The following is a 23,755-nucleotide window of genomic DNA, read 5'->3' on the forward strand; positions in this document are numbered from 1 at the left end:
AGGATCAGGAATAAGGCTTCAGGCATAGCAGAAAAATAGACAACTATGATAAGGGGCGGAGAGGGCAATCAGCGCAGCACTGTGGTTATTGTATAAAATGCATGCTATGTACAAAACAAGATAAATGAGTTTGTAGTGCAAATTCAAATTGGCAGGTGTGATGTTGTGGATATCACAGAGATGTGGCTGCAAGGGAATCAAGGCTGGGAACTAAATATCCAAGGATAGGTATCCTGCCAAAAGAACAGGCAGATGGCAAGAGGGGGCAGTGCTTTCTTATTAGTAAGAAATTAAATTGAAAGCAAGAAGCAATATAAAGTCAGAAAGTGCAGAACCTGTGCAAGTCGAGTTGAGGAACACCAAAGGAGAAAAGACCCTGGTAGGAGTTATGCACAGGTGTCCTAGTTATAGTCAAGAGGTGGGGAAGAAAATAAATCAGGAAACAGAAAAAGGCATTAAAAGATTATTACAGTAATCATGGGGACTTTAGTATACATTCGGACTGGGAAAATTAGGTTGGTGGTGCATCTCAAGAAAAGGAATTCATGGACTGACTACAAGCTGTTTGTTTTTGGAGCTTCTTGTGGTAGATTACACTGGGGAACAGGCAATTCAGGATTTGGTGATGTGTGATAAGGCAGACTTGATGAGAGAGCTTCAGGTGAAGGAATCTTGAGGAGGCACTGACCATAATATGGTAGAATTCACCCTGCACTTTGAGAGGGAAAAGCTGGAAACAGAAGAAATAATATTACAATTGAGTAATGGTAACAGCAAAGACATGAGGGAGAAGCTGGTTAGAGTTGATTGGAAGAGAAGCCTATCAGTAAAGACGGTAGATCAGCAATGTCAAGTGTTTCTGGGGTAACTTTGTTGTTGGTGATTTTTGGAGTCTATTATTAAGGATGAAATTGTGGGACACTTGGAGGTGCATGGTCAAGTAGCGGTGAGTAAACATATCTTTGTGAAGTGGTGGTCATGCCTGACAAATTTTGTTAGAATTCTTTGAAGAGGTAATGAGCAAGTGAGATGAAGGATAAGCAGTGGACTTGTTTGGATTTTCAGAAGGCCTTTGATATGTTACTGCACAGGAGGCTTCTAAATAAGATGCCCATGTGTTATGGGTAGTATACTGACATACATAGAGGATTGCCTGACTGGCAAAAGACAGAGAGTGGGGATAAAGGGGACTTTTTCAGTTTGGCAGTCAGTGATTAGTGGAGTTCTGCAGGGGTCAATATTAAGACAGCAACAATTTATGTTATACCATTAAGAATCTGGAGGAAGGAACTGAGGGCATTGTTGCTAAGTTTGGAGATGACATAAAGATATGTCGATGAACAGATAATATTGAGGAAGCAGTGAGACTGCAGAAGGACTTAGTCAGGCTACGAGAGTGGGCAAAGAAGTGATAGATGTAATACGGTGTAGGAAAGTGAGATGTTTTGCACTTTGGTAGGAGGAGTAGAGGCATAGACTATTTTCGAAATGCGGAAAGGCTTTGGACATATGAAACATGAAGGATTTTGGGAGTCCTAGTTCAGATTCCCTCAGGGTTAACATCCACATTCAGCTGGCAGTTAGGAAGGCAAATGCAATGTTAGCATTCATTTCAAAACAGCCAGAATACAACAGCAGAGATGTACTGCTAAGGATGTGTAAAGCTGTGGTCAGACTGCATTTGAAATATTGTGAGCAGTTTCAGTCCCTGTATCTAAGGAATGATGTGCTGTTGTTAGACTGGGCTTGAGGATGTTTACAAGACTGCTAACAGGAATGAAGGGCTTGTCATATGAGGAGTGGTTGAGCACTTGATGGGGTTCAGAAGGATAAGGGGGCTCTGATTGAAACTTAGAGAATACTGAGAGGCCTGAATAGAGTGGACATGGAGAAAATGTTTCCACTTACAGGAGAGATTCAGACTCAAGGGCACAGCCTCAGTGAAGGGGTGACCCTTTAGAACAGAGATGAAGTGGAACCTCTTTCAGGGTGGTGAATTTGTGGAACTCATTGCTACAGAAAGTTGTGGAGGTCAAATCATTGAGTGTATTTAAGACAGAGATAGATAGGTTCTTGATAAATAAGTGGATCAAGGTTTAACAGGATAAGGCATGACAATGGAGTTGAGAAACATATCAGCTATGGTCAAATGACCTAATTCTCCTCCCATTTCTTATAATCTTATGGTCTTAGTCTGAAATTATTGGCTGTATATTGTAAGACTGTAGCTCCTGTGTTTTAGATTCCCTGACCAATAAAAACCATCCCAAAGCTTCTATCCTATTAAACCACTTTGGAATGTCTCTCTGAGATTGCCTCTCATTCTTCTAAACATCAGAGAATATAGGCCCAATTTACTCATCCTGTCATTACAGACTACCCCTTATTTCAGAACCAATTTAATGAACCTTCATGATGCTGCCTCCAATGCAAGTACGTCAGTTCATAAATATGGAGACCAAAACTATATGTGGCTTCATGTGGGTGGTCAAAGTTAGTGAATGCGTTTGAAATGATACTACTGCTGCACCAACCTTTCTTGCTGCTCAATGCACTATACCTCCATTATGCCCCCATCACTGATTGTAATCATTATCCCAGGCAAAGGCACCAACAAAGCAGGCACCAAGAGGTTGAACAGGGATGAATCATTAATTTATGTTTGTTTAGTTCGATGTGTATTTGGATGAAGGTATTAAGAATCATAGCATCCCTACAGTGGCGAAGCAGGCCATTTGGCCCATTGAGTCCACACCACCCCTTTTAAAAGATTCCACCCAGACTTCTCTTACCCTAAACTGGTAATCCTACATTTCCCATAGCTAATCGACCTAGTTTGCACATCCCTGGATACTATGGGCAATTTAGTGCGGCCAATCCATCTAACCTGCAGATCTTTGGACTGTGGGAGGAAAACAGAGCACCCAAAGGAAATGCATGCAGACATAGGGAGAATGTGCAAACTCCATGCTAAAGGTCCCCTAAGGCTATGAGGCAGCAGTGCTAACCACTGAACCACCATGCCACTTTTTTTTTGGCTTTTGTTGGCATCTCTAATTGCAGAAGCTTAACCAGTGGTGCTAGAATCCGAGTATGCATTCTAGGATAATCTGTTTTGAATAATATAGACCCTTCAAATGATGACTTCCTGTCTCCTCCTCCTTCTGAAGATATATCAATGTGTCCTCATGATAGCGGGGTTGTGCAGCACACAACAGGCCAGCAATGAACTTTGATGCACATTTCAGTGAATACTACTGAATAAGTTCATCATTGTGGAATCTGAAGTTTCTCAGCCATTGCATCTGGATGAAGTAGATGTCGGAAATGTGCGCCCTGAAAGCCAGAGAGTCCTTCCATATAAAGCCCTTCTCTTTTTGCTCCTCCTTCTGTATATTGTTTCACCATATTTGCAGTCTCAATTCTGTTAAACACTAAAGTTGCTATTTCAAAGGTACCACAATTATAGTCTCTCAAAGTACAAGTACTTGGTGTGGATAGGCAACATCCCCTGTCTCTAAATGGATGAATTACTCAAACTTTCAAAAACAATCCGTAATGCTGAAACAAACTTTCCAATAGATATAAGTCAAAAGTAACTCACTTGAAATTTGGATGTCCCTCTTTAAATAAATAGTGCTTGTGGGAGTGAGATTCCTTGTGCAACTGAATGCATGTTCAGCCAAAAATGATTAGCACTGGATATTGTATGGTGCAAGTTCTAAAGCCATGTATCAAATTGGTTGGAAAGGCTGACCTTTATCTCAATCTGAGAAGATCTTTCACCTTCAGCCTGAGCACGTAATGCTCATCCAAGCAGCCTTCTCACATTGAAGTAGACCATTGTATCCACTACTTACAGACGTCAGGGCACATGGAGCCCAATTGTTTGGTCCTTCAATAATTCAAATGATTTTACTGAGGACTAAGTACATAAATGATCTTCTTCTTAGCCATTTCTTGATATTTTCTAATCAATTTGTTTCAAGTTGTCATCATAAACTTCTGGAGTAGGTAGGATCGAGACCCTGACCTCCGAGATCAAGAGGTAAGGATACTACCACTGCCCCACAAGAGCCCCAAATGCAAATTTCACCACCTGTAATTTGATTTCTTTAATGTAATGTCTCCTGGGTATGATATGTTGATTACTGATCCAGTGAAATTACCACTATGCTACTGCCTCCCCCTTAGTCATTGCTATAGTATGAATATTGAAATCCTAAATGATCACCCAATTTATACTCTGGACCCTTCTTCTCAACTGCTCTACATTGGGGAGACAGGATGCCCATTCACAGAGCGCTTCAGAGAACATCTCTGGGATACCCGTACCAACAAACCCCACCACCCCGTGGCCAAACACTTCAACTCCCTCTCCCACTCCGCCAAAGACATGCAGGTCTTGGGCTTCCTCCATCTCCACTCCCGAACCACCCCACACCTGGAGGAAGAACACGTCATCTTCTGCCTCAGGAACCTCCAACTGCATGACATCAATGTGGATTTCATTGTTTTCCTCATTTCCCCTCTCCCCAGCTCAGCACCGCTCTCATGACCTGTCCAACCTGTCCATCCTCTTTCCCACCTATCTGTTCCACCATCGTCTCCGACTTATCACCATTACCTCCACCTCCATTTATCTATTCCAAACTCAGCTATCTGGCCCCACCCCCATCCCATTTATCTCACCACCCGTTCGGCTCACAGCCTCATTCCTGATGAAGGGCTTTTACCAAAGTGTCAATTCTCCTGCTCCTCGGATGCTGCCTAACATGCTGTGCTTTTCCAGCACTATGGTTTCTAATCCTTCTTCTCAACAGCTTGTCATTTTGAGTAGCTGTTTGTACAAATACAATCAGGGTTCACAAAGATATAACTACTTATCAACACTTAAGCCCAGATTTTGGTGCAATTTACTTTGGGAGTAAGTTCAAATTGGGAAGTTCAATCACGGAACTTGTGCAGACCATTTTAAAGGAGAAAGGGAACAATAGAAGTTGTGATCCAGCATAATGACTGTTGTCATTTAGGAAAATTTAAGTAGTATTCAAAGATTAGTACTCCCAGTAGCACATGCAAGAAAGTACAGAAGCAATGAAATATGGCAAATTAATATATGACTGAAGAGGTGATCCAGGACTGTGTCCTAGGCCTAATATTCTATAAGGTAGGTTAACTAGCAGAGGAGGGTTGATATGAGTTTGGCAGGGGAGCAACCTAACTTCTAACCCACTTAAGAACAGACCAGAATTGATTTTGGAATTTCTACCGCATTCCCTGTATCCCAAATTTTTGCTGGTAGGAGATGATGCTGTGGGTAGTGAGCTCATACTGTACATTCCTGACCTGCTGGTTCCATTGCAGTGATGATATCTCCTAGTCAGTGTAACCTCTGTGGAATCAAGACAGCTTCCCTATGACTTGTGGTTCATGGCCTGTCAGAGGAGTTATGAACTATCGTATGCTTTTAGGAGCCTGTTAAAAGTTGAGTTCAAAAGGTCTTATGCCCCCATAATTCTTCTATGCTCACCCATGGACCTGTTCCACTCCAATATCCCTTCAAATTCTCTGTGCCATTTCATGAGTCCTGTTATGACTAGATTCTAGGTGACGTTTCCAATTCTTTACAGTTCCAAATGGAATACCCCAAAAGATCCCTTCCTTTATGGATACTTTCTCCCAGACTCAAATGGAAGCATTTAAAATAAGTAATTTAACCAAAGAAATAGCTAGGAGCACAACATACATGCACAAAGATTAGAAATAAGAGGCAGGTCCGAGATAAAAGGTTATACAGTCTCAGGAATGCTATGAAGAGCAAGTGAGACAATGTTATAACCAGTTTTCAATCGCACTGTTGATTTTTTTGAATTTCTTGGATTTGTAAGCGGATTGAGATTCCTTAGTCCTGAAAAATTTAAATACTGCCCTGCAGAAATGAAAAGTACAACATTATAGTCGTTTACCTGCCATTGAATATTTATGTCATGAATGCTAAGAGACTACAAGTCACCTTCAAAAGTAAAAGGCATAACTGAGGCACCAGTTAAAATGCAAGCCAACTATGATCATTTTTGGGCTTGCTAAATTACTATGACAGGTTTGTCACAAATCTTGCAACCATTCTCAAGCAGTTGCACAATTTATTATGCCAAAGTTAGAATTGGAAATGAGAAGATCAATGTGAAAGACCTTTTATCCAAGCCAATAAGGCTTTATTGAAGTCAGAAGTCCTGACCCAAAGTTACCTTTGGTCTGATTACATAAAGTACTGATCTAGCCTTGCAACATTTTTCCTTGATTCCCATAATTGATTTTCAATTTTATAGAGATCTTTTCCATGCTTCCCAGATCCCAAATGAAAACAGTGGCATGTTTCTTTAGAGTTTGTGATAGTTCAGTTTCAGAATCTGACAAGCAATTTAATTCAGCCTAATTAAGTTTTATTTTCTGCAGCCACATTCTTCCTAATAAAGCTGGAAGATTTCCTTTGACAACGTGTAAGGACAAATCTTCAGATAGATTGTATAACTGGACATTCTCATTGATACAGTCCCTTAAACTCACTGCTTTACCTGTGTATATTCTTAATACAATTTTTGAGTTGCAGATCAATGTGAGTCAACTGCTTTACATAAACACATTCAGGTATGAGTGAAACTGCTGCTCCAATGTCCAAATCCATTCTGAGTAGTTTACCATTCAGTAAATGACTGTCCGAGTATTTGATGATGTCACTGCCAATAGCCAGACTGAAGGTCTAACCTTTTCTTAAGCCATTTTTATATCATGGAGAACGTGCACTTTGATGAAAACTAGTTTTGATGAAAACTAGTTCCGTAGGATTCCTACTGTTTTTTCATGAGTTTTGAACCTAGCTTCTCTAGCTGTATCAGACTCCTCAGGACAATAAAAGTTTATTTTCCCCAGAATACTCAAGAAAGCAGCGATGACTTTATCTGCTTTAATTTTGCTAGCTTGGACGAAATAATAGAATGTCTCTATGTTGGTGTTCTAGTTCGCTATTTCATTTGATCCTACAGCACCAAACTTTTCTGCCATTTTATATATATTTTAAAGGCGAAAGAACTTGTGTTGTACATGTACCATAAAAATCTTAGTGCTGTCTTGCTTTTTTCTATTCAAAATAAGGTATTCCTGAGGGGCTACCTGTTTCTTTTGAATCTACACCCAAGCTCAAAACATGTTCCTCTAAGTACAGTACTCTAAGTACAGTACAATGTTCCTTCAGAGTGAAGAATGCAGCAAGCCTCTCTGCACTCATATCTGACCTATGCTGAAACTTTTTTTCTCCATGCTGACTGTACTTGTCTTATGTTCTGTTCTGAAGTGCCTCAGAGATCTGTAATCAGCACCATTATTTTGATGAATTAGAGTATTGCTTTGGAAGATGTAAAAGTACTTTTTTATCCTAGTCACCAGTTTTCTTCTTGTGTTACACTTAAAGAAGGCTGCAGTGTTTATAACAACAAGAGCTTTTATTAAGGAGTATTCATTCTACAAGGCAGCAAGCAAGACTGTTTCCATCCAAAATGGCCAATGTCATCATGACATTACATGATCAGACTTCTAAAGTTCAACATACTTAGATAAATACACAACAGGATATTTTACATTTAGGTCCATTATCTAAATCATTTATATATATTGTGAATACCTGGGGTGCTAGCACTACTGCCTGCCATTTGGAAAGAAGACCATTTTATTCTTAATTTTTTGTTTTCTATCTATCAACCAGTTTTCTGTCCATCTCAATACACTATCCCCAACACCATGCATTTTAGTTTACACACTAATCTCCTTTGTGAGACTTTTTCGAAAGCCTGCTACAAGTTCAAATAAACAACATCCAGTGGCTCCCTCTCATAAACTCTATGAGTTACATTTCAAAGAATTCCAGTAGATTTGTCAAACATGATTTCTCTTTTGGTAAATTCATGCTGATTCTGTTCAATCCTGCCCCTGTTTTCCAAGTGCTGTGCTGCTGAATCTTTTCTGATGCACGTTGGCATTTTCTCCCCTACCAGTGTCACGCTGACTGGTCTATCATTTCTGGTTTTCTCTCTACCTTACTTTTTAAATAGAGGAGCTACCCTCCAATCTGTAGGAACTGTTCTAAAGTCTGTAGCATCTTAAAAGATGACCACCATTTCATCCACAACTTTTAGGGCCATTTCTTCAGTACTCTATGATGTAGATTATCCAGCCCAGGGGATTTATCAGCTTCCAGTCCCATCAATTTCCCCACTCCCATTTTCCATAAGACCATAAGAACTAGGAGCAGAAATTAGGCCATTCAGCCCATTGAGTCTGCTCAGCCATTCAATCATGGCTGATATATTTCTCAACCCCATTGTCCTACTTTCTCCCTGTAACCTTTGATCCCCTTGATACTCAAGCACCTATCTATCTCAGTCTGAAATATACTCTAAGGCTTGGCCTCCACATCTTTATGTGGCAGTGAATTCCATAGATTCACCACTCTCTAGGTGAAGATGTTTTTTTCCCTACCTCCGTTCTAAAAGGTCTTCCCTTTACTCTAAGGCTATGCGGTCAGGACCTTGTCTCTCCTACCAATGGAAACATCTTCCCAACATCTACAGGCCATTCAGTAATCTGTATGTTTCAATTAGATCCCCCCTCATCCTTCTAAACACCATTGAGTATAGACCCAGGTCCTCAAACGTTCCTCATATGTTAAGCTTTTCATTCCTGGTACCATTCTCATGAACCAACTCTGAACACACTTCAGGGCTAGTACAACCTTTCTGAGGTATGGGGCCCAAAACTGTGCAGAATACCCCAGTTGTGTTCTGACCAGAGCCTTATAGAGCCTCAGAAGTATATCCCTACTTTTATATTTTCCTGTTAACACTGATCTCTTTCAGTTCTTTCCTCTCACTTAACCCTGTTTATTACTTATGTCTTCTTTTGTAAACACAGAACCAAAGTAAATATTTAGCTATCGTGTGACGGAAGCTCCCCATTGTGAAGAGTTGTGATTATAAGATAATCTATTTGTTACAAAGTGTAGCAACATCAAGAAGGACCAAAGAAAAGAATAATAAATTTCTTAGTAATGACAGTACAAAGTAATTAGTAATGATCTTTTAATTATAAACTGCATTGCTGGGCATGTGATTTCATTGCTGATTTGCACAACGTTTACGTGAGCAGTTTCATATACTTATCTAATTTTTGGAAGAATGGTCAGATAAAAACTGGAATGCGAGTACATTGGGTGTGCTTTACTTCCTTGGTTACTATCTGGTGGTCGGCATTTGCTCAAATAACTGTATTGCTTTGAAGTACATTTTACTGCTATTGTGTGCATGTGAGTAAACTGTTTTCTGATATAATTACAACAGCTAAATAAAATTATACTGCTGCTGAATGTATTTGGGCATTGCAATTAGTTTCAAACTTCAATAATTTATTTTACCTGTAGATGGTGCTATTAAACCATAGTTAAAAATCACACAACGCCAGGTTATTGTCCAACAGGTTTATTTGGAAGCACTAGCTTTCAGAAAGCCGCTCCTTCATCAGGTGGTTGTGGAAGATAAGATCATGCTCACAGAATTTATAGCCAAAGGAGTCCAGTGTCATGGAGATGAGATACAGTAAACAATCTGAGATTAAAACTTTCTTCTTTTAAAATGGGATATGCTGGTTTCTGTTCTTTGATATGGAAATCCCAGAACTTCTTTGAAATTACATTCTCAAGATAGCTCAGCTTTTTAAATAATAGGTGTGAAGTCTGTCTGTGTCCCAATGCTATGTCAGACTAACAAATCCTCTGGATAGTTTTGTAGAGTTTTGCATAGACTCATGCAGTTTTGAGCAAAATGAAATGTAATTCTGCAAAAACAAATTCACGCCATAGGCTTATATGTGTGCGCATGGAGGAATGACAGATTGAGTGTGCATGTGAGTGTGTGGGTGTGAGTGCACGTGATAGAGTGTATGTGTATGTATGTGTGTGTTGTCACAAAGCTGATCCTTTTTTGCTAAAAGCTGTTCCTTTTTTCAAGGATACTGTGTCCTTGGTTGTTTTCAGAGGGGTCATAAACAGTTCCCGATTCCAATTAGACTAGTTTGGTACAGAGATTAAAGGGTATTGAGTGGCCTTTTTGTTTATATGTAAACAGATGAGACTTTAGGCCAAAGTGGTCATGTTTTAGAAGTGACCTGTATAATGAAAGGGGAGTGGTCAGCTCTCTAGCTGAGCAGTTCAGTCCAGAACTAGTTAGGAGTTCAGCTGTATGGAAATAGGCTCTCCTTCTGCCCTTCTAACTTCAACCTATCAGCATTTGTTCCATTTTTACTGTTTTTTTTAAGGACGTTTGCTTATTGGGGTTGTTGTCCATTTAGAACAGCATAATTAAGTCTCGTTAGGATAGATTGAGTTTTGTAGGGGTTCTTTATTCTGTTCTTTGTGTTTCATTGTGTAATTTTATGAATACATTTTTGTAGATTTTAAAACCTGGGAGTCAACCTAGCTAAATCACTCTGGGAAATTTTCACCGTACTGTAACAGAAACAAATTGCAATGTTATGGTCTGGGATGCCTGCTTAAGAATGTTTTGAGTGGTCTGGCCTAGTCCATAACAGTGTGTAAGTTTAGTTAAGTATATGTGTGAATGTGATGATGTGAGAGGGTGCGTGTGTTGGTGCGAGTGCGGGGGTGTATGAGTGTGCATGTGAGAGAGAGCTCGTGTATGAGGGAGGGTCTGCGCAGGTGGGTGTGCGTGAGAGAGAGAGAGAGAGTTGACACCGCACAACAATCACCAGGCGGAAGTGTTCCCTCCCAGTCAGGGAACACTTCAGTGGTCCGGGACATTCGGCCTCAGACCTTCGGGCGACGATCCTCCAAGGCAGACTTTGGGACAAGCATCAACGCAGAGTGGCTGAGCAGAAGCTCATAGCAAAGTTTGGTACCCATGGTAATGGCCTCAACCGGGACCTTGGGTTCATGTCACACTACAGGTGGCCCCACTGCACGATACACTCTCTCAAACACACACACTCCTACATAGTCACACACCAACACAGGCCCTCCCTCATAGAACACAAAATAATACAGCGCAGAACAGGCCCTTTGGCCGTCGCTATTGCGTCAACTCTGAACTAATCTACGCTCACCAACCTACACTATCCCATAATTATCCATATGCTTATCCAAAGATTGTTTAAATGCCCCTCATGTGGCTGAGTTAACTACATTGACAGGCACAGCATTCCACATCCTTACCACTCTCTGAGTAAAGAACCTGCCTCTGACATCTGTCTTAGATCTATCACCCCTCAATTTGCAGCTATGCCCTCTCTTACAAGCAAATGTCATCACCCTTGGAAAAAGACTTTCACTGTCCACCCTACCTAATCCTCTGATCACCTTGTGTGTCTCTATTAGCCTTCTTCTTTCCAAAGAGAACAGACCCAAGTCCCTCAGCCTTTCCACATAAGACCTTTGCTCCAGACCAGGGAACATCCTGGTAAATCTCCTCTGCAAGTTTTCCAATGCTTCCACATCCTTCCTGCACACAATACTCCAAGTCGAGTTTTGTAGAGTTGCAGCATGATATTACAGCTCCGAAACTCAATCCTTCTACCAATAAAACCTAACACACCGTATGCCTTTTTAACAGCATATCAACCTGGGTGGCAACTTTCAAGGATCTGTGTACATGGACACCAAGATCTCTCTGCACATCCACACCAACAAGAATCTTTCTATTGACCCAGTAATCTGCCTTCCCATTATTCTTCCCAAAGTGAATCACCTCACGTTTATCTGCATTGAACTCTATTTGCCACATTTCAGTCCAACTCTGTAGTTTATCCAAGTCTCCCTGCAACCTACAACATTCTTCCACACTGTACACCACTCCACCGATTTTAGTATTATCTGCAAACTTATTAAACTACCCACCTAGTCTGCGTCCAAGTCGTTTATAAAAATGGCAAACAGCAGTGGTCCCAAAACAGATTCTTATGGCACACCACTAGTAACCAGACTCCAGGCTGAATATTTTCCATCAACACCACTTGCCCTCTTACAGAAAGCGAGTTTCTAATCCAATCTGCTAAATCACTTTCAATCCCATGCCTCCGTATTTTCTCCAATAGCCCTACCATGTGGAACATTGTCAAAGGCTTTACTGAAGTCCATGTATACCACGTCAACTGCCCTACTCTCACCCACATGCTTGGTCACCTTCTTAAAAAAACTCAGAGTTTTGTGAGGCACAACCTGCCCTTGATGAATCCATGTTGACTATTTCCAATCAAATTGTTGCTTGCTAGATGATTATAAATCCTATCTTTTACAATCCTTTCCAAAACTTTTCCTACAACAGACAAAAGGCTCACTGGTGAATAATTACCTGGGTCATCTCTACTGTCCTTCTTCAACAAGGGCACAACATATGCAATCCTCCAGTGCTCTGGTACTAAACCTGTAGACAATGATGACTCAAAGATCAAGGCCAAAGGCTCCAACATCTCCTCTCAAGCTTCCTAGAGAATTCTTGGATAAATCCCATCAGGCCCGGGGGACGTTTTCACTTTCACACCTTCTAGAATTGATAACACCTCCTCCTTACTAACCTCAATCCTGTCAAGTCTAACAGCCCGTATCTCAGTCTTCTCCTCTACAATATTCTGCTTTTCCTGAGTGAAAACAGATGAGAAATATTTGTTCAGCACCTCTCTAATCTCCACAGGGTCCACATACTACTTCCCACTTGATAGGCCCTATTCCTACTCTCATCATCCTTTTATTCCTACATATCTATAGAAAGCTTTAGTGTTCTCCTTTATTCTACCTGCTAAAGATTATTCATGTCCCCTCCTTGCTTTTCGTAATTCTCTCTTTAAATTCTTCCTAGCTACTCTAACTTTCCATTGCCTCATCTGAACCATCTTGCCTGAACGTCGCATAAACCTCCCTCTTCCACTTAACAAGACATACAATTTCTTTAGTAAACCTCGGATCCCTCACCTTATCACTTCCTCCCTGACTGACAGGAACATAGCTATCAAAGACATGCAATATCTGTTCCTTAAACCAGCTCCACATTTTGATTGTCCCCATCCCCTGCATTTTGCTGCCCATTCTGTGCCTCCTAAGTCTTGCCTAATCGCATCATAATTGCCCTTCCCCCATCTATAACTCTTGCCCTGTGGCATGTACCTATCCCTTTCCATCTCTAAACGAAATGTAACCGAATTATGGTCACTCTCTCCAAAGTGCTAACCTATCACTAACTCAAACACCTGGCCTGTTTCATTACCAAACCAGATCCAGTGCGGCCTGCCCTCTTGTCGACCCTTCAACATATTATGTCAGGAAACCCTCCTGCACACCTTGGACACAAACTGATCCATTTGACGTACTAGAGTTATAGCATTCCAGTCAATGTTGGGGAAGTTAAAGTCCCCGATAATGACTACCCTGTTCCTTTCGCTCCTGCCCAGAATCGATTTGCCAATCCTCTCTTCCACATCCCTGGAACTTCGCGGAGACCTATAAAAAACTCACAGCTGTGTGACCTCTCCTCCTGTTTCTAACCACAGCCCATACCACCTCAGTAGACGAGTCCTCGTCAAAAGTTCTTTCAGACTCCATTGTACCGTCCTTGACTAACAAAGCCACACCTCCCCTTTAGAAAGATCTAAACCCTGGAACCTGCAACATTCATTCCTGACTTTGCTCTATCCAAATCTCAGAAATGGCCACAACATTGAAGTCCCAGGTACCTAACCATGCTGCAAGCTCAGGTACTTTATTCCGGATACTCCTGGTGTTGAAGTAGACACACTTCAAACCAGCTTATTTGCCAGCACACTCCTATGACTGTGAAATCCTGTCCATGTCCTCCTTATTCTTATCCTCCTGTGTACTGCAACTACATTACAGGTTCCCATCCCCCTGCTGTGCTAGTTTAAACCCATCCGAATAGCACAAGCAAATTTCCCACCCAGGATATTAGTACCTCTCTGGTTCAAGTGAAAACCATCCTGGTTGTAGAGGTCCCATCTTTCCCTGAATGAGCCCCAATTATCCATAAACCTGAAACCCTCCCTCCTGCACCATCCCTGCACCCATGTGTTCAGCTGATATGTCTCCCTGATCTTCGCCTTGCTATCACATGGCACAGGTAACAATCCAGAGATAACAAATCTGTTTGTTTTCACTCTCAACTTCCACCGTAGCTCCTTGAAATCCTGCCTTACATCCCTGTCCCTTTTTCTACCTACATTGTTGGTACCTATGTGGACCACGACGTGGGGCTGGTCACGCTTTCCCTTCAGGACCCCAAATACCCGAACCGAGACATCACAGACCCTGGCACCTGGGATGCAGCACACCAACCAGAGTCTCTTTCATTCCCAACAAACCTTCAATCTGACCCACTAATTGAATCCCCAATGACTAACACTCTCCTCCTTTCCCCCCCTTCCCTTCTGTGCAACAGGGACAGACTCTGTGCCAGAGACCTGATCTCCAGTGCATTCCCCGGTAAGTCCCCCCCCCACCCAAAACAGCATCCAAAATTGTATCATACTCAAGCTCTCTCTCATATGCACACACATACACCCCCCCGCACTCACATCAACACACGCACTCTATCACACATACCCCATCACACTCACACGCACACACTTAACCAAGCTTGCACACATACACATATATATAAACACACACTCTATCACGTGCACTTACACCCACAAGCACATAATGACAAACACACTCAATCTGTCGCTCCTACATGCGCACACATATAAGCCTATGGTGTGAATTTGTTTTTGCAGAATTACATTTTATTTTGCTCAAAACTGCATGAATTCAAAACTGTAAAACTATACAGAGGGTTTGTCAGTCTGACATAGTATTGGGACAGAGACAGACTTCACACCTATTATTTAAAAAGCTAGCTATCTTGAGAATGTAATTTCAAAGAAGTTCTGGGATTTCCATATCAAGAACAGAAACCAGCACATTCCATTTTAAAAGATGAAAGTTTTAACCTAAGATTGTTTACTGTATCTCATCTCCATGACTCTGGACTCCTTTGGTTATAAATTCTGTGAGCTTGATCTTAACCTCCATAACCACCTGATGAAGGAGCGGCTTTCCGAAAACTAGTGCTTCCAAATAAATCTGTTGGACAATAACCTGGTGTTGTGTGATTTTTAACTTTGTCCAACCCAGTCCAACACCAGCACCTCCGAGTCGTAGCTATTAAATCGTTAATTGTAAATGGGTTATCCAAACTTCCTGAGGCTGAGCAGACAATAATGGGTCACCAAAATGTGATTTGAAGGTCCAGTATATTTTTATTGATGGACTTGGTTTATATACTGTCAGTCAGTTGTTCAGTCATTTCTGCTAAGGTACCAGTTAGTTGTCAGGGAAAAAATAAATAATCAGGAAGTCCAGACATTATTTCCTGATATCAGGAAAAGGATACTATAACAAGGAGCTTGCCGGGGTGGAGAGTGGTTACAATTTTCAGAATCTTGCATTTGATTAGATTAAATTATTTACAGTATAGAAACAGGCCCTTCGGCCCAACAAGTCCACACTGACCCTCTGAACAGTAACCCACCCAGACCCATTCTCCCTGACTAATGCATCTAACACTATGGGCAATTTAGCATGGCCAATTCACCTGATCTGCACATCTTTGGACTGTGTGAGGAAACTGGAGTACCCGGACGAAACCCACGCAGACACGGGGAGAATGTGCAAACTCCACACAGACAGTTGTCCGAGGTGGGAATTGAACCTGGGTCCCTGGTGCTGTGAGGCAGCAGTGCTAACCATTGAGCCACCGTGCTGCCCCCAGGGTTTGGCAATTGGAGAGGAAGACTCAGTCCTGGACAACACAGACCTAGATTCTGGACGTAAGCTTGCTCACTGAGCTGGATGGTTCATTTTCAGGCATTTTTCACCATACTAGGTAGCATCATCAGTGAGCCTCTGGTGAAGCTGATGATGTTACCTAGTATGGTGATGAAGCGTCTGAAAATGAAGCTTCTAGCTCAGCAATAAACTTACATCCAGAACCTCAAGCCGAGCTACAAATCTTCTCAAATCTTGCTAACAGACCTAGATTATTTTTGTGACCTTGGAGGAGGACACTTGCTTTTGCTCGCTCTTTAGTGGGAAGTTTCATACCTTTTCTTAAAAAAAAAATTGGATTTGCTGTGCAATTGCTCAGTTTTCATTATTTGCACACCCACTAATAACACTGCAGTGTGTTGGATTTTACTGTACAGGACTGTGTAGGTGGTGTGTTAAAACTGGCAAAGTTGACACCAGGTTGTGAATCTGGTTTCAAGCTGTCAGCTTTGGAATGTCAGTGCATTAGCAGTGGTGCATAAATTTCCATCGAAGTGGCTTGTGAATTAGCATATGTTAATGACTAAATTAGGAGATAGTGACACAATCTTTCCTTATTCCATATTGGATCCATGTGTTTCCTGGTCCCTGAAACATTCCAGTGAAAGCAAGGTACCAACTGAGAGGCCAAAATTAATCTCAGAGAACGTTATTTACATTTATTGAGGAGATGCAGGCTTTCCTGGCCCAGCTAGCATCTATTACCTAACCCTAATTGGTCTTGAGAAGATGATGCTGTTCTGCCTCTTGAACCGTTGCAATCCCTTTAATGTAGGTGCGCCCACAGTACTCATCTTAATTGAGGAAAACAATTTTAATTATTACTTCAAGCTTTTTTAGATTACCGAAGAGCGAGAGATTTTAAGCTTACTTTTTTTTGCAATCATCTGTTTTCTCAGAAGGTTAATCTTTTTTGTAGAACTTACAACTGCCCAGTTATCGTTTGTTGATATATTTTGAATGGCTGTTTAAATTATTTTTATGTGGAATGCCATAACAGTAGAACTACAATGCTGTTTTGTTATCCTTCACTGGGGTGATATTCTGAAAATCAAGTCCTACTATCCCTGGAGCAATCACAAAAGTTAAAAAAATGTAATAAACTTCAAAAAAATCCAAAATGTATGTCTTTTAGACCTAGGTTTACAGAAAGCACGGACCAGGTTTCTCTACTTAACAATCAGTACTATCTATTGTAAATAAATAGATTATAGTTACAGGTAAACAATTATGAAATATCAACATATAACTCTACCAGCTAAAACTCTAACCCCTTATAGAATTTCCCTTATACACACATTCAGACAGATCCAAAAAAAAAGTGTCATTGGTGAAGGGAAAATCTCGGAAGATAATTCAATGTTCCTCTTCTTAGGGTTCACTGAGATGATCATTTTGCCTTGTCAGGTATGTTGCTTCTCAATCTACCTTTCCAGATTCTTATACTTGCTTTCAGGAGGTACAGGGCTATTAATTAACATTTTTCATGTCTCTGACTTAAGAGCCACAGCTTACAACAACTAATGAGGGAAAATAAATTGGCTTTCTTCAGACTTGAGGTATCTTTGACTGCAGAGAGAAGAAGAACTCCTTCCTTTCTGGTGGTCCAATTACTCCTGATTTAAGCATTCAAACCCACAAGCTGTTCAGCTGTCTGGGAGCGAATCACATAATTGTTGGAAGGCAGAAGAAATTTGTCATCAACTTGGCTTCAGCTTCCTCTATTGCTTGAAGAAACAACAGTGTTTTTTGCAGGTACAATGTGTCAGGTGTCTTAAAAAGTGCATCAATCCTTTCTACATCTTCCAATTCTTCCCTGTTTTAAAATAGTCCTTTTCCCATTTCAATCCACAATCAAAAATATAGAAAAAATAAATTGATACTCTTTTTACAATTTTGACCCAACAACAATGAAGGAATGGTGATTGACTTCCAAGTCAGGATGATGACTGCCCAAGAGAGAAATTTGCAGATGTCGCATTCTTATATATCTGTCACTCTTATCCTTCCAGATGGTAGTGCTTGTGCGTTTGGAAGTTGTAGTTTAAGGAGATTTGGTAAAATAACATTTTGCTGGTCCTAAACTTCCTTGTAATCTTCAGCACTAGTATTATCATTGTATTGTTAATTCACCGAAAATATTGGAGAAGTTAGGAAATTACCATTTTGTAGCATTTGATGAATTTACACTAATCTGCAGTAAATTGCACAGAAAGCTTTCTATTTTTAGTTTTATGACTTCTTCTGTCCTTTGAGTTTATTTACATAGCTGCACTGTTCAACAGCACATATGTTCTTGTGTTTGCACTTTTTAACTCCTACCTTTATCATGTTTGTTCATTGATGTCTGCGATTCATCTATCAAAGCACTTTCCTCTTTTCGAAGATTAAATTTGAGCACCTGACATCCTTCAACCCAAACCCACACTCAGTTATATTTTAGTCACTGGCTTGCCCTGAGACATGCAATTTTATGTTGTAATGGCATAATAAAAGTTTCATCATCAGTGTGTCTGAACCAGGAGAATCAGTCATCTGTGTGAGAACGCAATAGGACCAAATACTGCCCTCAATAACAAATGTGCAAACCACACTGATTCTAAAAAGAATTGTGCATCTGATTACTGTCTATCCAAGTATACCATTGGAGATAACTTGCAAATTAATCAGTGTTTTGCAATGCTTCATTGTCTTCAGCAGTTAAAGGAGAAAGTGAGGGCTGCAGATGCTGGAGATCAGAGCTGAAAATGTGTTGCTGGAAAAGCGCAGCAGGTCAGGCAGCATCCAAGGAACAGGAGAATCGAGGTTTCGGGCATAAGCCCTTCTTGATTCCTGAAGAAGGGCTTATGCCCGAAATGTCGATTCTCCTGTTCCTTGGATGCTGCCTGACCTGCTGTGTTTTTCCAGCAACACATTTCAGTTCAGCAGTTAAAGCACCAGCAGTCCTCAACTATAAAAACTATGCATTCTTTCAGAGTGTCACAAGGTATCTTGCCCAGAGCTCTCATGGCAGGCATTATGCAATGACAGATAATTGTTTCAGAAAACAGATGTACTTCTTTGTGTGGATACTTTCTCAAGCAGCAGGCTCACATGGCTGGATTTTATGGCCCTTCCACATGTGTGTTTTCAATGGAGATTGCACATAATATCAGGTGGCCTGCCCCAATCTTCTTCAGGTTTGACCTGTTACCTGTCAACGAGGCAGCCCACCTTTAAACCTCGCTGGTCCCTGATCCAGTCTTTACCTTACAGGACAAGGTCTTCTCGCACTTGTTGTGATTTTTCTATTTAGAAGTGCTGCCTTAGCCAAAATGAAAGTGACATCTCATTGTTTCCTCACCACTCCATTTTGTTGGAGAGGGTGAATTTACGATGTCCTTTGAATAGCTTTGGTAAGGAAGAACTGCTTCTTCAGGTTTCAGTCCTAAAAATGGTGCTGTGATTGTGTTCATAGTTTAAAATTAGTTTACACTGCTCATGAATTAAAATCAATGAACTCTCCTTAAGACTTGAAAATATATTAAAGGATGGTATACACATCTCCAGCTTATAATACATTTCCTATGTATGGACTTCCCTGTGAACACCAAAGGTTAGCCTGCTGATACAGTCCCTACTGCTATAACGTGACAGTTGCATTCTTATATGACATTGTGCTATAGAAAACCACGCAATTAAGATAACAGGGCTTATGGAAAAAAAGAGGGTTGGGGCAGACCACCAAAAATACTACTCAAAATCAAAACAAATATAGTATTTAGCCTAGGATAGCCTAAAGGATAGCTTAGTTTAAAAAAATGTTAAATCCATATCTAATAATGAAATACTACAATAAATTTAACACTTTGAAAAAATTTGAAGATAACTCGATAGGGTGAGGAGGGTGGTTTTGAGGTTGCTGAGTTATTAAGGCAGGGACTGAGGGAATCATCATCATTGTCATCATCATCACCATCATCATCATCTTCAGGTGCACTTGTGGCTGTGGGGTTAGGACAAAAAATAGTTAATTTAGAAGTGGATGGCTGTGGTTCATAGTCTTCTGATTGTTTCTTGGGGGTTAGCTTAAAAAAGACGTTTAGTTTTTGCTGCTTTGCTATTTTTCATAAAGAAGCTGTTCATAGAGTGCCAAATAAGACCTTATTCCACAAACTGCTTTCCTGCTGCATTCTGCATTGTAATCATTGTCTTCTAAGAGCTGCAACTTCTTTTCAACTTCCCTCTGGAGAAGAGACAAAAGAGAAGTGGAAAACTCTCGTGGTGCTGCATCCTGGACTTCATCTTCCTTGTCTCCAGTTTCCATTTCCCCCTCAGGAACAAGTTGTTGTAGATCAGCTGTAGAGAGGTTTCACATTGGGAGTCAAGCAGCTCTTCAACATCCTCACTGTCTACTTCTTCAAATCCAACTTGCTTTGCAAGAGCAACATAATGTCCTTTGATTCTTGGAAGCTCCTTTGACGGTTCAAAACCTTTAAAATCATGAATAAAATCTGGGAGAAGCTTCTGCCAAATTGCATGCAAGCAGTCTTTACTGACATCCACTAGTATTGGCACCCAACAGCACAGTCATACAATCCTTTGCCACCTTAAAGCCTGGAGTGTGTGCTTTACTCTTAGAAATATAGGTTCTTGATGGAATTCGCTTCCAGTAGAAACCTTTCTCATCCAAACTGAAAATTTGATCTAAGTTGCAGCCTTCTTCCTCAATCAATGTTTTCACCATGGGAGGCAATTTTCCATTATGAAAAGCATAGCGGTTCTTAAAACCAGCAACCCAGCCACTACTAGCATTAAAGGCAGGCCCATCTGCAGGATCTTCAGCTTTTTTCTTTCGTTCTTCATAATTTGATAAGTCTTTTTCTTTTATGGTGAGAAAGCTGGTGCCAGATCACTTTTTAGCTTGACCTTCTATCCACACTAATGGGCTTTCCACTTTTAAAAAAAAGGTGGGCGGCACGGTGGCACAGTGGTTAGCACTGCTGCCTCACAGCGCCAGCGACCCGGGTTCAATTCCCGCCTCAGGCGACTGACTGTGTGGAGTTTGTACATTCTCCCCATGTCTGCGTGAGTTTCCTCTGGGTGCTCCGGTTTCTTCCCACAGTCCAAAGATGAATTGGCCATGCTAAATTGCCCGTAGTGTTAGGTAAGGGGTAAATGTAGGGATATGGGTGGGTTGCGCTTCAGCGGGTCGGTGTGGACTTGTTGGGCCGAAGGGCCTGTTTCCACACTGTAATGTAATGTAATCTAATCTAATGTAATCTAATCTAAAAAAATCTAATCACACATTTAGAAGGTGCTTCATCTCCTCAAGGAGCTTTGACCGTGATCTCACAGATTTGCTCACACTCAGGCTTATTCCAGCAATGCAGTTTGCTTTAATTTTTCTGCATTGTCTCTAATGGTGTGTAATGTAGAGTCCTATATTCTTGTTACACGAACAATATCACATGTTCTTTCATTACCTTCAAAATGCTTTGTAACATCTAGCTTCTCTTCAAGGATTATGGCCTTTCTTTTACGTTCACCGCCCACAATTTTACTACCAGGATGCTTCTTGTAAACATTTTTGTTACCTTGTCCTCCCATATTTTTGGGTAGCACAGCAAAATTTGCAAAACAAAGAACGAAAATGGTGAAGTATCCCTCAGAAAGCACTTACGAAACACACGAGTCAACTGGTCACATGATGTCGATGCAGAGAGTCTTGTGTAAACATTGTATTCCTCAGCACTTAAAGTGTGGATGGAATCACATAATTGCCAACACATGGGAAACTTCACATTTTACAAACAAAGTTCACCTATTCATCAATCATGTTACAACCAATTCGCATTGACCAAACACATGTAATTGCAGAAAGGACTGTATTTGGAATGAGGTTTGTCTTGGATAATTTAGGACAATCCTAGAATTGACTAGAGCAGAAAACTTGAAAACATTTAAATATCAAAACTACAACTGGATTAACAATATTCAACATGTTATATGTATTAAGTTCTGCAAATGGTTAAATCAAAATCATCGAGTTATTACTATTATTACATTACTGCTTGCCTGAAATGTTGCATTCTTCAAATCATGTTTCAAGAGTTCAGCTTTTTGCAGTTTTATTAAATGATGAATTTTCTTTTCAGTATGGATGCAAGGGCAACTGATAATTGGCAAAATAAGCAAGTTGAGCAGAAGAGGTCCCCTGTCTTACAGTGTTCATTTCTGTGTGAACACTGACACAATATTATTGGTTAGATGAGTTCTGATGCTGAGCATAATCACTAGCTGTGATGGAAGCAACTGATTGTAGTTGGGAGCAGATAGGCAGGTTCGTGACACAGTGTCAGCATGAGCTTTATTCACAGATGATCTTTGTAATTTCAGCAGCTTCTCCCTTTATTTTTACATTAGACTTCAATTCCAGTGGCTATTATAAAAGGGGTAGTGAATTTTATCTTTAGATCAAACACATACTTGTGAGAACATGCTGTTAACATCAGCTGCTGCTACAGAAGACCATAGGCAAGAAAATGAAAATTTAATTTGCACGTAGCAATGAATCATATATTACAGGATTTGGAATGAACTGAGCTTTGTATATTTTTACATTTGTGTACACTTGTGGATTACATTTCTGTTGCTTCCAGTATGATTTTTTCTGAAATGAGCACGGGTGCTGACTCTGTTAAGGTTCATCCACCAAATGGAACACGATTTTGTACTTTTCAGGTAAGCACAATAATAGTAACAAAATGTACATCTTAAATGATCATCTCTTCAGGATTATGTAAAACAGCAGGAAATCAACAAAATGGTATCAGAAGTACTTTTCCAGTGTGCTATGTATTTTAATTTAGTATTGTGGTTTTTATTAAAGAATGAGTTTTTTTCACTAGTCTGAGAGATGGCATTTTTGAAGGACTGAAGGCTGCATGAACAACTTGATTTAATTGATATATAACCGTGGTGGAGAAATTTTGAGATAAATACAATAATGCAAATCATTAACATTTTAAAAAGATTTTCTTTGTAGCCATGAACTAAGTCGTGCACCCTCTGAAATTGAATTTGTCTTTGTAGAATAATTCAGCTACATCACATCTGTTGTCCATTTTGTGATTTTTGTCTCATGCTTTATAATTGGATGGTAAGATTGTCAGAGATTTTTTAAACCCTATGAAGTTCAGAGAAAATGTCTCGACAATTTTGTATGGAGCTACATAAGGTTATTATTTAAGTTTTTCTTGTGTGGTTCTTTTAAATAAAACATGCCTTCAGTAACTCTTGCTGTTTTTAGGAAATTTTTGTTTTGTGGAGAATTGGGATCATTTTGAAGAAATGTCTAATTTATTCAGCTTCCATTGCTAAGCTGCATAATAACTACAAAGATACTGACATTTCACCAGTGCAACAAAATTAATCTTTGCTGTAAGAGGAGATAATGTTGCAGAAAACAAAATGCAAGGTAGATTGAAAATACTGAATGATTTCTGTGGGCTACTCTGCATCAAGGAAATCTGGTGTATGATATGCTGCTATTTTATATGATATCCCTTAATATCTTGTACGTTAATTTCAAATCTAAGCAGTTGGGCTGATGTATGTCTGATTGTACTAGTGTTGGCATGGTGGCTCACTGAATAAACTGCTGCCTTGCAGTTCTAGGGACCTGGGTTTGATTCCACCCTCAAGATGATTCTATATTTGGGGTTTGTACATTCTCCCATGTCTGTGTGGGTTTCCTCCCACAGTCGAAAGATGTGCAGATTAGGTGGATTGGCCATGCTAACTTGCCCATAATGATTTGCAGACTAGGTAGATTAG

At 40.4% G+C, this 23,755-nt stretch overlaps 1 protein-coding gene and 1 pseudogene across 7 annotated transcripts in view; one reads left to right on the forward strand and one right to left on the reverse strand.

Moving 5' to 3' along the window:
* Positions 1–23,755, forward strand: part of ppfia2 (PTPRF interacting protein alpha 2) — a 543,269-nt gene that overhangs the window by 72,277 nt on the left and 447,237 nt on the right. The window contains exon 1 of one of the 7 annotated variants that reach the window (XM_043709679.2): positions 22,258–22,660. The exons of the other annotated variants lie outside the window; for them this stretch is intronic. Coding sequence (XP_043565614.1) covers positions 22,580–22,660 — 81 coding nt within the window. The 5' untranslated portion in view covers positions 22,258–22,579. Of the gene's footprint in view, positions 1–22,257; positions 22,661–23,755 lie in introns of those variants that run through there. 7 annotated transcript variants of the gene reach the window in all.
* Positions 19,753–21,526, reverse strand: LOC148146740 (uncharacterized; annotated as a pseudogene).

The sequence above is a fragment of the Chiloscyllium plagiosum genome, unplaced genomic scaffold (assembly GCF_037043375.1).
Source record: "Chiloscyllium plagiosum isolate Xiang-an unplaced genomic scaffold, Cpla_swu_hap1 HiC_scaffold_19, whole genome shotgun sequence".
Classification (NCBI taxonomy): domain Eukaryota; kingdom Metazoa; phylum Chordata; class Chondrichthyes; order Orectolobiformes; family Hemiscylliidae; genus Chiloscyllium; species Chiloscyllium plagiosum.